The 12,928-nt window shown below is 34.4% G+C and overlaps 2 protein-coding genes across 2 annotated transcripts in view; one reads left to right on the top strand and one right to left on the bottom strand.

Annotated features, from left to right (window-relative positions):
* LOC113363087 (filaggrin-like) overlaps positions 1 to 8,167 on the top strand; it is a 9,192-nt gene extending 1,025 nt beyond the window's left edge. Inside the window, exons 2-3 of the mRNA XM_026605572.1 lie at positions 21 to 1,259; positions 4,299 to 8,167. Of these exons, the coding sequence (XP_026461357.1) occupies positions 21 to 1,259; positions 4,299 to 8,167 (5,108 nt within the window). The remainder of the gene's footprint in view (positions 1 to 20; positions 1,260 to 4,298) is intronic.
* Positions 8,168 to 8,949: 782 nt separating this feature from the next.
* LOC113363085 (gastrula zinc finger protein XlCGF8.2DB-like) lies at positions 8,950 to 12,296 on the bottom strand. Its single transcript, XM_026605571.1, has 3 exons — positions 12,178 to 12,296; positions 10,406 to 10,716; positions 8,950 to 9,524 (listed from the first exon to the last, which is right to left on the bottom strand). The coding sequence occupies exons 1-3, from the start codon at positions 12,294 to 12,296 to the stop codon at positions 8,950 to 8,952; spliced, it is 1,005 nt and encodes a 334-aa protein (XP_026461356.1).
* Positions 12,297 to 12,928: the final 632 nt, after the last annotated feature.

Genomic DNA, 12,928 nt, shown 5'->3' with positions numbered 1-12,928 from the left:
GTACGATCGTCTGGTTAAAGAACACCAGGGCGATGAATCAGCTTCATCCAACTCTGAATCTATAGAAACTGACCACAAACGTCCAAACTACCATCAATGGCACGATCGTGTAGTTCAAGGACACCAGGATGACGAATCAGTTTCATCAAACTCTGAATCTGTAGAATCTGACACCACAAACGTCCAAACTACCAACAATGGCACGATCATCTGGTTGAAGAGCACCAAGAAAAATGTACCAGATTCATCAAACTCTGAATCTAAAGAATCTGATCATAAACGTCCAAACTACCATCAATGGCACGATAGTGTAGTTCAAGAACACCAGGATGATGAATCAGTTTCATCCAACTCTGATTCCGTAGAATCTGACCACAAACGTCCCAACTACCATCAATGGCACGATCGTTTAGTTCAAGGACACCAGGATGATGAATCAGTTTCATCCAACTCTGATTCTATAGAATCTGAACACAAACGTCCAAATTACCAACAAAGGTACCGTCGTCAGGTTAGAGAGCACCAGAGTGATGAATCAGTTTTATCTAACTCTGGATCTGTAGAATCTGACCACAAACGTCCAAATTACCGTCGTCTAGTCGAAGAACGCCAAGATGATGAAACAGTTCAGTCCAAGTCCGAATCCGAGGAATCTGATGATAAACGCCCAAATTACAATTGGTACCGTAGTCTGGTCAAAGAACACCAGGGTGATAAATCAGTTTCATCTAACTCTGAATCTAAAGAATCTGACCACAAACGTCCAAATTACCGTCGTCTAGTCGAAGAACACCAAGATGATGAAACAGTTCAGTCCAAGTCCGAATCCGAGGAATCTGATGATAAACGCCCAAATTACAATTGGTACCGTAGTCTGGTCAAAGAACACCAGAGTGATAAATCAGTTTCATCTAACTCTGAATCTAAAGAATCTGACCACAAACGTCCAAATTACCGTCGTCTAGTCGAAGAACACCAAGATGATGAAACAGTTCAGTCCAAGTCCGAATCCGAGGAATCTGATGATAAACGCCCAAATTACAATTGGTACCGTAATCTGGTCAAAGAACACCAGGGTGATAGATCAATTTCATCTAACTCTGAATCTAAAGAATCTGACCACAAACGTCCAAATTACCGTCGTCTAGTCGAAGAACACCAAGATGATGAAACAGTTCAGACCAAGTCCGAATCCGAGGAGGAATCTGATGATAAACGCCAGAAATCTGATAAAGTCCATCCAAGATGGGGATTTTATAGTTACTACAATGGAAAAAACATATTAAACAGTTGTTTTTGATAAATTATAGGTAGAAGTCTTTGTTAAAAATGTTAGATATTTAGAAACAGCAACTTTTGGGAGTTGTTGTTATTGTTGTTGAATTTATTGTTAAAGAAATGTTTAAATATATGTATATAGAGCAAACTACATTTATTTATTTTAAATTAATACGACGTGATAAATGGTGGCATCACGTCGGTTTAAACACAAGCATATATTCAAATTTGGACGAATATAACATGTTATGTTCTGCCAGGAAATTTATTAATTTTAGTGTCTATTGATATGGTAGACACTAAATACTAAAATTTAAAGATGTAATACAACTCCTACTGAGGAGGAGCTTATCAAAAATAGGATTTCGACTTATCTTGTTTTGGTTTTGGCTCTTTTTTGTCAAAAATTTATTTAGGTCTCAAAACTTTGAATAAAAAACTCATTGGTTTTAGTATTTATTGTAATAATGAACACGTTAATGTATAACACATGCAATTTACAAGAACAGTGCGCTCTGAGAAGCTCATGAAAATGCCAGGTTTAGACCTTGACTTTCTATTATAGTTTTTTTTTTCAAAAAAAATATTATCATAGTTGAAATTTGTGGGAAGACTTATTGATCTTAGTATTTGTTGTTGTAGTAGATACGTTGATGTTAAACATACTTAACTTGCAAGGTTGTAGTACGTACAAATAGGGCGTTCTGAGGAGTTTGTGAAAACCAATATTCAGATCTTGACTAAGTATTGTCACTTTATTTATTTAAAAAAAATAATATAGCATCACTTTGCAAAAAACTCATTAGTTTTATTATTTGTTGTTATAGTACACACATTGAGAAGGTACGCCCACAAGAACTCATCAAAACTGGTTCTGAAGATCTACTTTACCAAGTTTTAGTACTTGTTTTAAAATAAACTTTTGTTTATTTAGAAAACTCATCGACTTTAGTATTTATCACAGTAGGCACATCATCTAAAACATCCTATAATTACGTGGTTGTAGAATAAATGGTGCATCCTGGAGAGCTCATTAAATACAAAATTTACATCTTCTCCACGTATTGACAGATTGTTCTATTACAGCATCAGCTGAAATAATTTCAAAAAAATCTTCAAACTTTGAAAAAAAGACTGATTTATTTTAGAATTTTTGTCATAGTTGACACGCTGAAGTAAAGCTTACTCAAATTACAAAATTGTGGTACAAACAGTGCGTTCTGAAGAGCTCACCAAGTTGCAGAATTTTTATCATACTACACTATTCAAAAAATGGTTCTTGAAGCAAAACGTTTCAAAAAAACTCATCAATTTTATCAATTGAGGTAGAACCTGCACAAATTACGACATTGTAATATAGACAGTACGTCCTGAAGAGCTCTTCGAATACATGAAATTTTATTTAAAAAAATATATTAACACCCCAAATTTGCAAAAAACACATCAAGTTTAGAATTTATTTAGCTAGTGTCTCTTCTAAATCCATTTTCCTATTTTTAGAACTCTATTTCAATTAGTTTAGAAGAAAAACCTTCGTCATAAGAATTTTGTTTATTTATTCTTTAATTAACATGTCGATTGTTTAAAAATCTTTTAATCGTTTTCTAAACAATTAAGTTTCACAATACGTCATATCTTTTACAGGAGATCAATTTTATCACAAAAAATTATGCAATGATGTGTGAAAAATTTTGAAAATATTGACGGACAAGATATCGTTTGGAAATTTGAATTTATTTTGAAAAATATCACCTTTGACAAAAGTTGGTGAATTTTAGCTTGCTGTTTTAATTTATGGTACAGCAACTTTACATGATCAATAAGTTGGTGCATTTATTTAGTAAATCCCTAAGAACTCTTAAACGGTTTGTTTATATTTATTAGTATTTTCAACAAGTTTGTACAAAATTAAATTACAAATAAATAAATAATAAATAACATTGTCTAGTATTATAATGCCCTACAGCAACGCTGTATACTTGAAAACTGGATCTGCAATCAAAACAAAATTCACAGAACTCAGATTCAATTCATCTACTCTAATTCTAAATTTGCAAATTTATTTTTTTAAATTCTTGTAATTTTTAAACTGAATGATGTTTTTGCCAAATTAGTTGATAATAATATATAATTTTCACCTTTTCCAACAACATAAAACCCTACCACAATTCGGTATACTTTGAAATTTGTCTTTGAATCAGAACAACATTCCCAAAACTCCCAATACAGCAACTTTCATGGCCAACATATGCATTTATTTAGGATAACTCTTGTAACGTTCACACCATTCGATTAATATGAATGATGTATAAGAGAAATTTGTATAAAATTAAATATTCTATACTTTACATATTAACATAAGGCTCTACAACAACTCATTATACTTTTAAATTGCTATGGAAAGCAACAACATAAAAACAATCTTGGATCAACTTACGGAAATTCTATAACAAATCCTTAATTTGTTTCCTATATTTTTTTAGTTTAATTTAAATATTTATTGTTACATGAGATGGCCATCAATGCTTTATAAACAAATTAATTAATTCTTGTAATTTCAAGTCATCAAACCTTGTATATAAATATAAGAAACTTATACAATTTATAAACAGTTTGTTATCAACAAAATAGTATTTTTAAGTGATATGAAACGATTTCAAGTGAGTAATTTTTAATGATGAGTATAATTTTAGATTTGTCAGGATAGTTTTGGACTTTAATATAATTTTATAAAAACAAAATGATTTATAATTTATTTGTCTGAAAACTGCCTGCAACTGTCCAATAGACATACATGTTATTATTCCATCAACCAAATGCTTTTGCAGAAGACTCTTCTACGTCAGGTTCTATTTTTGTACCAATTAACGTAAAACTGGTTATATTTTTTTTTATTATTTTTGTACCAATTAACGTGAAACTTTGTACATAGAGAAATAATTTAATTCTTTAAGAACTAACGAATAGGCAATCTTTTTATTAATTTATCATAAGTATAGTTTAGTTTAGTAATTCATCAGGATGCTTTCAGAAGTCTTGGCTATGTGTGGTTCTATTTTTGTACCACTCAACAACAAAGGCTGTACCTGTCCAAATAACAAATCCTAATCATGGCGAAGAATTAAACCATCTTTCCAGAGATCTCATAAAAGATCAAGATGTTTCTGAACTTTTTTACACGCCAGGATTTCCAGTGCCACCTGAAATAGATGTAACAGCTCCTTATCCGGATCTATTCCCGGAGCAATCAGGAATTACTGCAGGTTTTCCAATCGAAGATACTAATGATGATTCTAAGGAATCAGTTACAAGCAAATATCCGGGTACAAAACCTGGTTTTCCAGGAAATCCAGAGAGCAGTGTTATACCTAATCAGAATGCAAATAGTTCTACTACGTTGAAGCCAGCAGAAGGATCAGGAGATGAGGTTGGTCACGAAAGTCATAGCTCACACGAGAGTCACTCTTCTCATGAAACTAACAACTCTCATGAATCTCATACTTCACACGAAAGCCACACCTCACATGAATCTCATAGTTCTCATGAAAGCCACAGTTCCCATGAAAGCCATAGCTCGCATGAGTCGTCTGGAAATACTGAAGAAGATTCTGAAACACCAACGCCAGGGTATCCCGAAGATTCCGGAAATATGGTTACTCCTGTATTGCCAGATATAGGAGCCACTAATGCTCCTGAATTAAGCTCTACAGGGACTCCTAGGCCAACTCCAGGAATTCCTGGACATGGACACAATTCTCACGAAAGTCATAGTTCACATGAAAGTCATAGCTCTCATGAATCTAACAGCTCTCATGAGAGCCAAACATCTCATGAGTCTCACAGTTCTCATGAAAGTCACAGTTCACACGAGACGTCAGGAAATTCCGGAGAAGATTCTGGAATATTGGCTCCTGGATATCCAGGACAGCCCGGAATTAACGTAACTCCTGAATTACCAGATACAGGAAACACGAATTCTACAACACACAGTTCGACGAGTCATCCAGGACCAACGCCAGGAATTCCTGGCCATGGCGATTCTCATGAAAACCACAATTCCCACGAAAACCACAATTCTCACGAAAGTCATAGCTCACATGAAAGTCATAGCTCTCATGAATCTAATAGCTCTCATGAGAGTCAAACATCCCACGAGTCTCACAGTTCTCATGAAAGTCACAGTTCACACGAGACGTCAGGAAATTCCGGAGAAGATTCTGGAACATTGGCTCCTGGATATCCAGGACAGCCCGGAAATAACGTAACTCCTGAATTACCAGATGCAGGAAACACGAATTCTCCAACACACAGTTCGACGAGTCATCCAGGACCAACGCCAGGAATTCCTGGCCATGGCGATTCTCATGAAAACCACAATTCTCACGAAAGTCATAGCTCACATGAAAGTCATAGCTCTCATGAATCTAATAGCTCTCATGAGAGTCAAACATCCCACGAGTCTCACAGTTCTCATGAAAGTCACAGTTCACATGAGACTTCAGGACATTCAGGAGAAGACTCAGGAACATTGGCTCCTGGATATCCAGGACAGCCCGGAAATAACGTCACTCCTGGATTACCAGATACAAATTCCTCAACACCCAGTTCTACGAGTCATCCAGGACCAACGCCAGGAATTCCTGGCCATGGCGATTCTCATGAAAACCACAATTCCCACGAAAACCACAATTCTCACGAAAGTCATAGCTCACATGAAAGTCATAGCTCTCATGAATCTAATAGCTCTCATGAGAGTCAAACATCCCACGAGTCTCACAGTTCTCATGAAAGTCACAGTTCACACGAGACTTCAGGAAATTCTGGAGAAGATTCTGGAACATTGGCTCCTGGATCTCCTGGACAGCCTGGAAATAACGTCACTCCTGAATTACCAGATACAGGAAACACAAATTCCCCAGCACATTCTTCGACAAGTCAACCAGGACCAACTCCAGGAATTCCTGGCCATGGAGATTCACACGAAAACCACAATTCTCACGAAAGTCATAGCTCACATGAAAGTCATAGCTCTCATGAATCTAATAGCTCTCATGAGAGTCAAACATCCCACGAGTCTCACAGTTCTCATGAAAGTCACAGTTCACATGAGACTTCAGGACATTCAGGAGAAGACTCAGGAACATTGGCTCCTGGATATCCAGGACAGCCCGGAAATAACGTCACTCCTGGATTACCAGGTTCAAATTCCTCAACACTCACTTCCACGAGTCATCCAGGACCAACGCCAGGAATTCCTGGTCATGGCGATTCTCATGAAAACCACAATTCTCACGAAAGTCATAGCTCACATGAAAGTCATAGCTCTCATGAATCAAACAGCTCTCATGAATCAAATAGCTCTCATGAGAGTCAAACATCTCACGAGTCTCACAGTTCTCATGAAAGTCACAGCTCACACGAGACCTCAGAAAATTCTGGAGAAGATTCTGGGACATTGGCTCCTGGATATCCAGGACAACCCGGAAATAACGTCACTTCTGGATTACCAGATACAGGAAACACAAATTCCCCAGCACATTCTTCGACAAGTCAACCAGGACCAACTCCAGGAATTCCTGGCCATGGAGATTCACACGAAAGTCATAGCTCACATGAAAGTCATAGCTCACATGAAAGTCATAGCTCTCATGAATCTAATAGCTCTCATGAGAGTCAAACATCCCACGAGTCTCACAGTTCTCATGAAAGCCACAGTTCACACGAGACTTCAGGAAATTCCGGAGAAGATTCTGGAACATTGGCTCCTGGATATCCAGGACAACCCGGAAATAACGTCACTCCGGGATTACCAAGCACAAATTCCTCAACACCCAGTCCGACGAGTCATCCAGGACCAACGCCAGGAATTCCTGGCCATGGCGATTCTCAGGAAAACCACAATTCTCACGAAAGTCATAGCTCACATGAAAGTCATAGCTCTCATGAATCTAATAGCTCTCATGAGAGTCAAACATCTCACGAGTCTCACAGTTCTCATGAAAGTCACAGTTCACACGAGACATCAGGAAATTCCGGAGAAGATTCTGGAACATTGGCTCCTGGATATCCTGGAAAACCCGGAAATAGCGTCACTCCTGGATTACCAGATACAAATTCCTCAACACCCAGTTCTACGAGTCATCCAGGACCAACGCCAGGAATTCCTGGCCATGGCGATTCACATGAAAACCACAATTCTCACGAAAACCACAATTCTCACGAAAGTCATAGCTCACATGAAAGTCATAGCTCTCATGAATCGAATAGCTCTCATGAGAGTCAAACATCTCACGAATCTCACAGTTCTCATGAAAGTCACAGCTCACACGAGACCTCAGAAAATTCAGGAGAAGAATCTGAAACACCAACACCAGGATATCCAGGACAACCTGAAAATAATGTAACTCCTGGAATACCGAATACAGGAAACACACATGCTCCTGAAATAAGCTCTACCAGTCATCCAGGGCCAACTCCAGGAATTCCAGGCCACGGAGATTCACATGAAAGCCATAACTCACACGAATCTCACTCTTCTCATGAATCTAACACCTCCCATGAATCCCAATCATCTCATGAATCCCACTCTTCTCACGAATCTAACACCTCCCATGAATCCCACTCTTCTCACGAATCCCACTCCTCGCATGAAACATCACAAGAATCAGGCCAACCAGAGGCAGGATTTCCTGGTCAACCAACTCAAAAACCAGGATCAAGTTCTACCAGCAATCCTTGCATTTGTCCTGTAGATTCATCAAGTAACTCTGACATTACATTCGACATAGAAAACTTTATGGAAAAGATAACTAATCCAGAAGCCAGGCAGGAATTAGAAGAATTTCTCCAAAATTGGGAAGTGAAGGTAATTGTCAAGAAGAGGAAGTAGAAGCTGCGATAATAAATATATATGTATGTTATTTGTAAGATAAATAACTTTGTTACTGTTGTTTTGAAATAGTTGTTTATAGTTTTGTAGAAATTCCAATAAACTTGCTTTGTGTTGTTTCGTTTTTTGTCTTTTTACACTTCCTTAACTGATACTATTTTTCACTATTCCTTTTTAGATTATGGAAGTTGCGTTCTTTTAAGGTAGACCATTTAAATTTTTGTGTTTCATTGGTAATTCTATATATGTTTTTTTTTAATTCTGGCAGCAAAAGCTATCAAATTGACTGCAACAGTAATGCCATGATATATGTTACCAATAAGAAAGTCTTATAATGGAGAAGGAATTTAATGTTAAATTTATAAAATTGTTCAAGTTTTCTCATGATAATTTTGTTCTAGACAAAAATTTTTGCATCTGCTTACTAATAAAGCCATTTACCACATGATACAATACTCATACATACATACACATATTTGTCCAATTTTAGTATCAAAGGATTCAGAATGACCAGAAATCAGTTTGTATAGCAAAAGAATACAGTTTTCATTTTGGAAGTAAAAATTAGTCATTGAGTTTGTTATTTATGGTTAAATAAACTTTAAAAAGAGCTTAATAAGAAAATAAATATATTTATCATAGTGTGAATAGTGAAAAGGCATAAGCAGAATTTCATAGTAACTTTTATTAATAAAATAACTGCAAAAGTCAACACTTATTCTAATATTTACATTAACTATTTTCTTATAATCAGTCATTTATTTGTCAACAAAATCAACTCCTTATTCTCGTTCCTTTCCCTTACAAGACTTCTTCTTGTGCAAAGAAAGGCTACTCCCTTGGGTAAACTTAGCAAAGCACCACTCGCACTGAAAAGGCTTCTCTTTGGTATGAGTCCTCATATGAACAGTCAAATAATTATTCAAAGCAAACTCCTTCCCACAAACTTCACACTTATACTCCTTTTCTTGATGACACTTCATATGGAGATTCAAAGAACTCGATTGAGTAAAAACTTTCTCACACTTGACGCACTTAAAAATCTTCTCACTCTTGTGCATTTTTAAGTGACTCTGCAAAAGTTTTGGAGAAGGAAAAGATCTGCTGCACAATTTGCATTTGTGGTTCTTTGTTTCATTGTGTTGTTTCATGTGGGTTAGCAAAACTGATGATTGTGAGAAGGCTTTTGAACATACTTCACAAGTATAAGGCTTCTCACCAGTGTGGACACGAATATGGTACTCCAGGCCATGTTTACGGGCAAAGGTTTTGGAGCAATATTGGCACTGAAATGGACGTTCACCACTGTGCTGTCTCATGTGGATTGGGAGGTACTCGAGTCTAGTAAAGGATTTACCTGGGTAAAAAAAATTGGAAGTACACAACCGATTTAATCAATTACAACTGACTTTGCAACTTTTTATTAGTTAAGTTCAACAAATAGTTTAAAATCTATGAATGCATTTTTTACTTAGGCTTGGATATGCATGATAAGCATTATTTTAATATTTTTAGTAAATACATTTAATTAGTTTGATTGCAATGAACAATGCATTAAGACAAGTTGCATACATGTGACAATAAAATTCAAAGTTTTATTTCAATACTCATATTATATTTGAAAAGACCTTTCAACTTCATGGTATGTGTAAATAATCAACTCAAAGAAGAGTAAATAAGATCAATTAGGATAAAAGTTTAATGAAAAATAGGAATTATAGAATTCTAGAGCCTTCCCCCCATTGTAATGATGCCTATCAGCGGTTTCCATGGGAACAAGAAGCAAGAGAAAAGTGGAGATGGAGTTGGTATTATTTTTTAATGAGTCCAACATACCCAGGCAAAAGACCTAGTCAGGTCTTTGAAATAATAATTAATTTATGACAAATGTTAGAAGTCATGGCATTTTTTTTTTAATTTTATTCAGAAATTCAAAGTTTTATTTCAATACTCATATTATATTTGAAAAGACCTTTCAACTTCATGGTATGTGTAAATAATCAACTCAAAGAAGAGTAAATAAGATCAATTAGTATAAAAGTTCAATGAAAAATAGGTATTATAGAATTCTAGAGCCTTCCCCCATTGTAATGATGCCTATCAGCGGTTTCCATGGGAACAAGAAGCAAGAGAAAAGTGGAGGTTGCAGTTGGTATTATTTTTTAATGAGTCCAACATACCCAGAGAAAAGACCTAGTCAAGCTACACAAAAAACAAGTTAATTTATTTATTTCTTACCACAAACTGAGCAAGTAGGTTTTTCCATATGACTCCTCAAGTGTGCCCTAAACTGGTTCTCCAATGTAAAAGTCTCTCCACAGTTCGTGCATTTAAAAATAGTCTTATGAATTTTGTTATGTTTATCCAAATCCATTTTCAAATGAAACTTCTTTTGACAAATAAAACATTTGTACTTTGTACATCTTTTGGCTAATTTGTGATAAATCAAAGATTGTTCATCACAGAAATAAATATCACAATCGGTGCAATGAACAAAATCCGTGCAGATGTCAGCATCTAGGAGCTCTTCGCAGGATGAATCTGGGAGGCTGTAATAGAAATAAATATATAAATATATATGCATATATATATATATATATATGTGTGTGTGTGTGTGTGCTATGACAACCAATACAAAAATTGATAAGTGAAAGTATAGGTAAAATATTTTTAAAAGAGAACAATGTACCATAGATCAAAATTCTGCATTTCATGAGCTCCTCAAGACGCACTGGTTGTACTACAACCTTCTAATTTGAATATGTTATATCTCAATAAGTCTACTATAACAACAAATACTAAAATCAATGAGATTTTTTCCAAAGTTTTGAGTTATTTACATATATTTGAAGAAGTACCAAAACTGGTTGAAGACATCATGGAGAGAGGTTTTTTTTTTCAAATATTTTTACCAAGATTCTACACATGTGTGGAACTAATTGCGACATTTTTATTGTTTTGTGAGAAAGTTGAAAATGCTATCTGATTAAAAGTGTATATTGTGTTTTAAAGTATTGATGTGGTCCGCAAGCATAGTTTTAAATTGTCTGTGATTTTTTTAAAATTATTTTTGTGTTGTAAATGTTTAATTAAGTTTCTCCTATGTAAATTAAATTACAGTCCAGACAATTTATTTTATAGTCAAGATTTCTATGTTGTTCAATGTTAAAAGGTATTTTATTAAAAATAATATATATATATATATATATATATAAATGTTAAATTTTAATAATTTTGATGTTGAGATATGTGAGATTCAGTCTTCTTTCATCTTTTTATCTTTTTACTATATGTATCCTCCTCGCGTTGTCAAATCCTGAATTCTCTGGTCAGTGTTTGTGCCCTCTACCTAACTTAACATGTGCTGTGCAGATTTTTGTCCCACTGCCGCATTGGACAACGTGCTTTGTGACATGTACTATACAATAAAAAATTTGTTTTAAAAATTTTATATAATTGTTCAGATTTAAAGTAACAGGAACTGTTTTTATTGTGCTTTTGTGAACAATTATTATTGTGAAATAATTAGCATTACTACAATTACATGTAAGTTTTCACACCATACCACTTTCTTATAAATTAATTTTAATTAATAGCTTTAATATGTGCTTTTAAACTAGAGTCCACTGAAGATGACACAAAACAATGTGTCGAAACGTATGGAAACGTTTGAATTGATGTATTGCCCTGAAGACTTAATCTCATATATACATATATATATATATATATATATATATATATATATTCCATTTCCAATTGAAAATATAGATGAAAATATGATTCAAATTGAAAACAAGCTCATCTCGGGCACTGTGATATGAAATGGAAATAGGAAAAACTCTCACACTACTTCATCCCTGAATTAAGTTGGAGTTTAACTCAGTTCACAGACCTGCCTTAAGGCTGTACTACCCATTATATATATATATATATATATATATATATATATATATATATATATATATATATATTGCATGTATGTATATATATATTGCTGTCGGTATACTCACATTTCATCTTTGACATGAACATCCAACATAGAATCTTTATCTAAAATTTCGAAATAAAACAGATCACAATCTCCATTATATCCTAAACTATCACAATCTCTTCTTTTTAATATCACCATAGTTCTTTACAAATTCTGAAACAAATGTGGATTTTGAGGTTAGGTCATCCTCTGGCTCTTTTTTAATACATATCTCTGATAACTGTTGATTGAAACATATTGAAAATATTATTTTTGAATGTGCTTTTTTAGGTTTTTGTTTTGTTTTACATGCCTACTTGATTTATTTGATGGCATATTTATTGTTTTGATGACATTTTGACATTTTAGACAACGTTGGTAAATAAACATGCAACAAGTGGCCGCCATGACAGGTGAGAGATGTCAAAGGAAACTGTCAAGAAAATGGCGGTTGGGATTTGAATTGTTTAGATAAATTATATAAATTTTATAAATCGATAAATTGATAAATTATATAAATTTTATAAATCGATTCATATATATACATGTATATATATATATATATATATATATATATATGTAAAAAAAATACCTAATTTTTTAGTTTAAATTTCGCGCGTTGTGATCGTCATAGATACCCCTTGCGCCCTTTCGCCAATAATGGATAGCAAAACAAGTGATAACCTAAAATACGTCATGGCGAAATTAATAAAATTACATAAAAGTAAATAATCTCTAAAATAGTAGATATTAGTGTAAATGTGTTTAGGAACTGAAATTGTGATTAATAA

The sequence above is a fragment of the Ctenocephalides felis genome, unplaced genomic scaffold (genome assembly GCF_003426905.1).
Source record: "Ctenocephalides felis isolate EL2017-DRISC unplaced genomic scaffold, ASM342690v1 CF-g0.4_SCAFFOLD_00845, whole genome shotgun sequence".
Taxonomy (NCBI): domain Eukaryota; kingdom Metazoa; phylum Arthropoda; class Insecta; order Siphonaptera; family Pulicidae; genus Ctenocephalides; species Ctenocephalides felis.
Note: the sequence above shows the minus strand (reverse complement) of the source record. Positions and strands in the feature narration are given on the sequence as shown.

Bases quoted from the DNA above. Each gene is read 5' to 3' on its own strand.
- LOC113363085 (XM_026605571.1), bottom strand. From the start codon at position 12,296: ATGGTGATATTAAAAAGAAGAGATTGTGATAGTTTAGGATATAATGGA. The intron at 10,717-12,177 runs GTGAGTATACCG...TTTCTATTACAG, and splicing joins GTTCATGTCAAAGATGAAAT to CCTCCCAGATTCATCCTGCG. The intron at 9,525-10,405 runs GTAAGAAATAAA...TTTTTTACCCAG, and splicing joins ACCTACTTGCTCAGTTTGTG to GTAAATCCTTTACTAGACTC.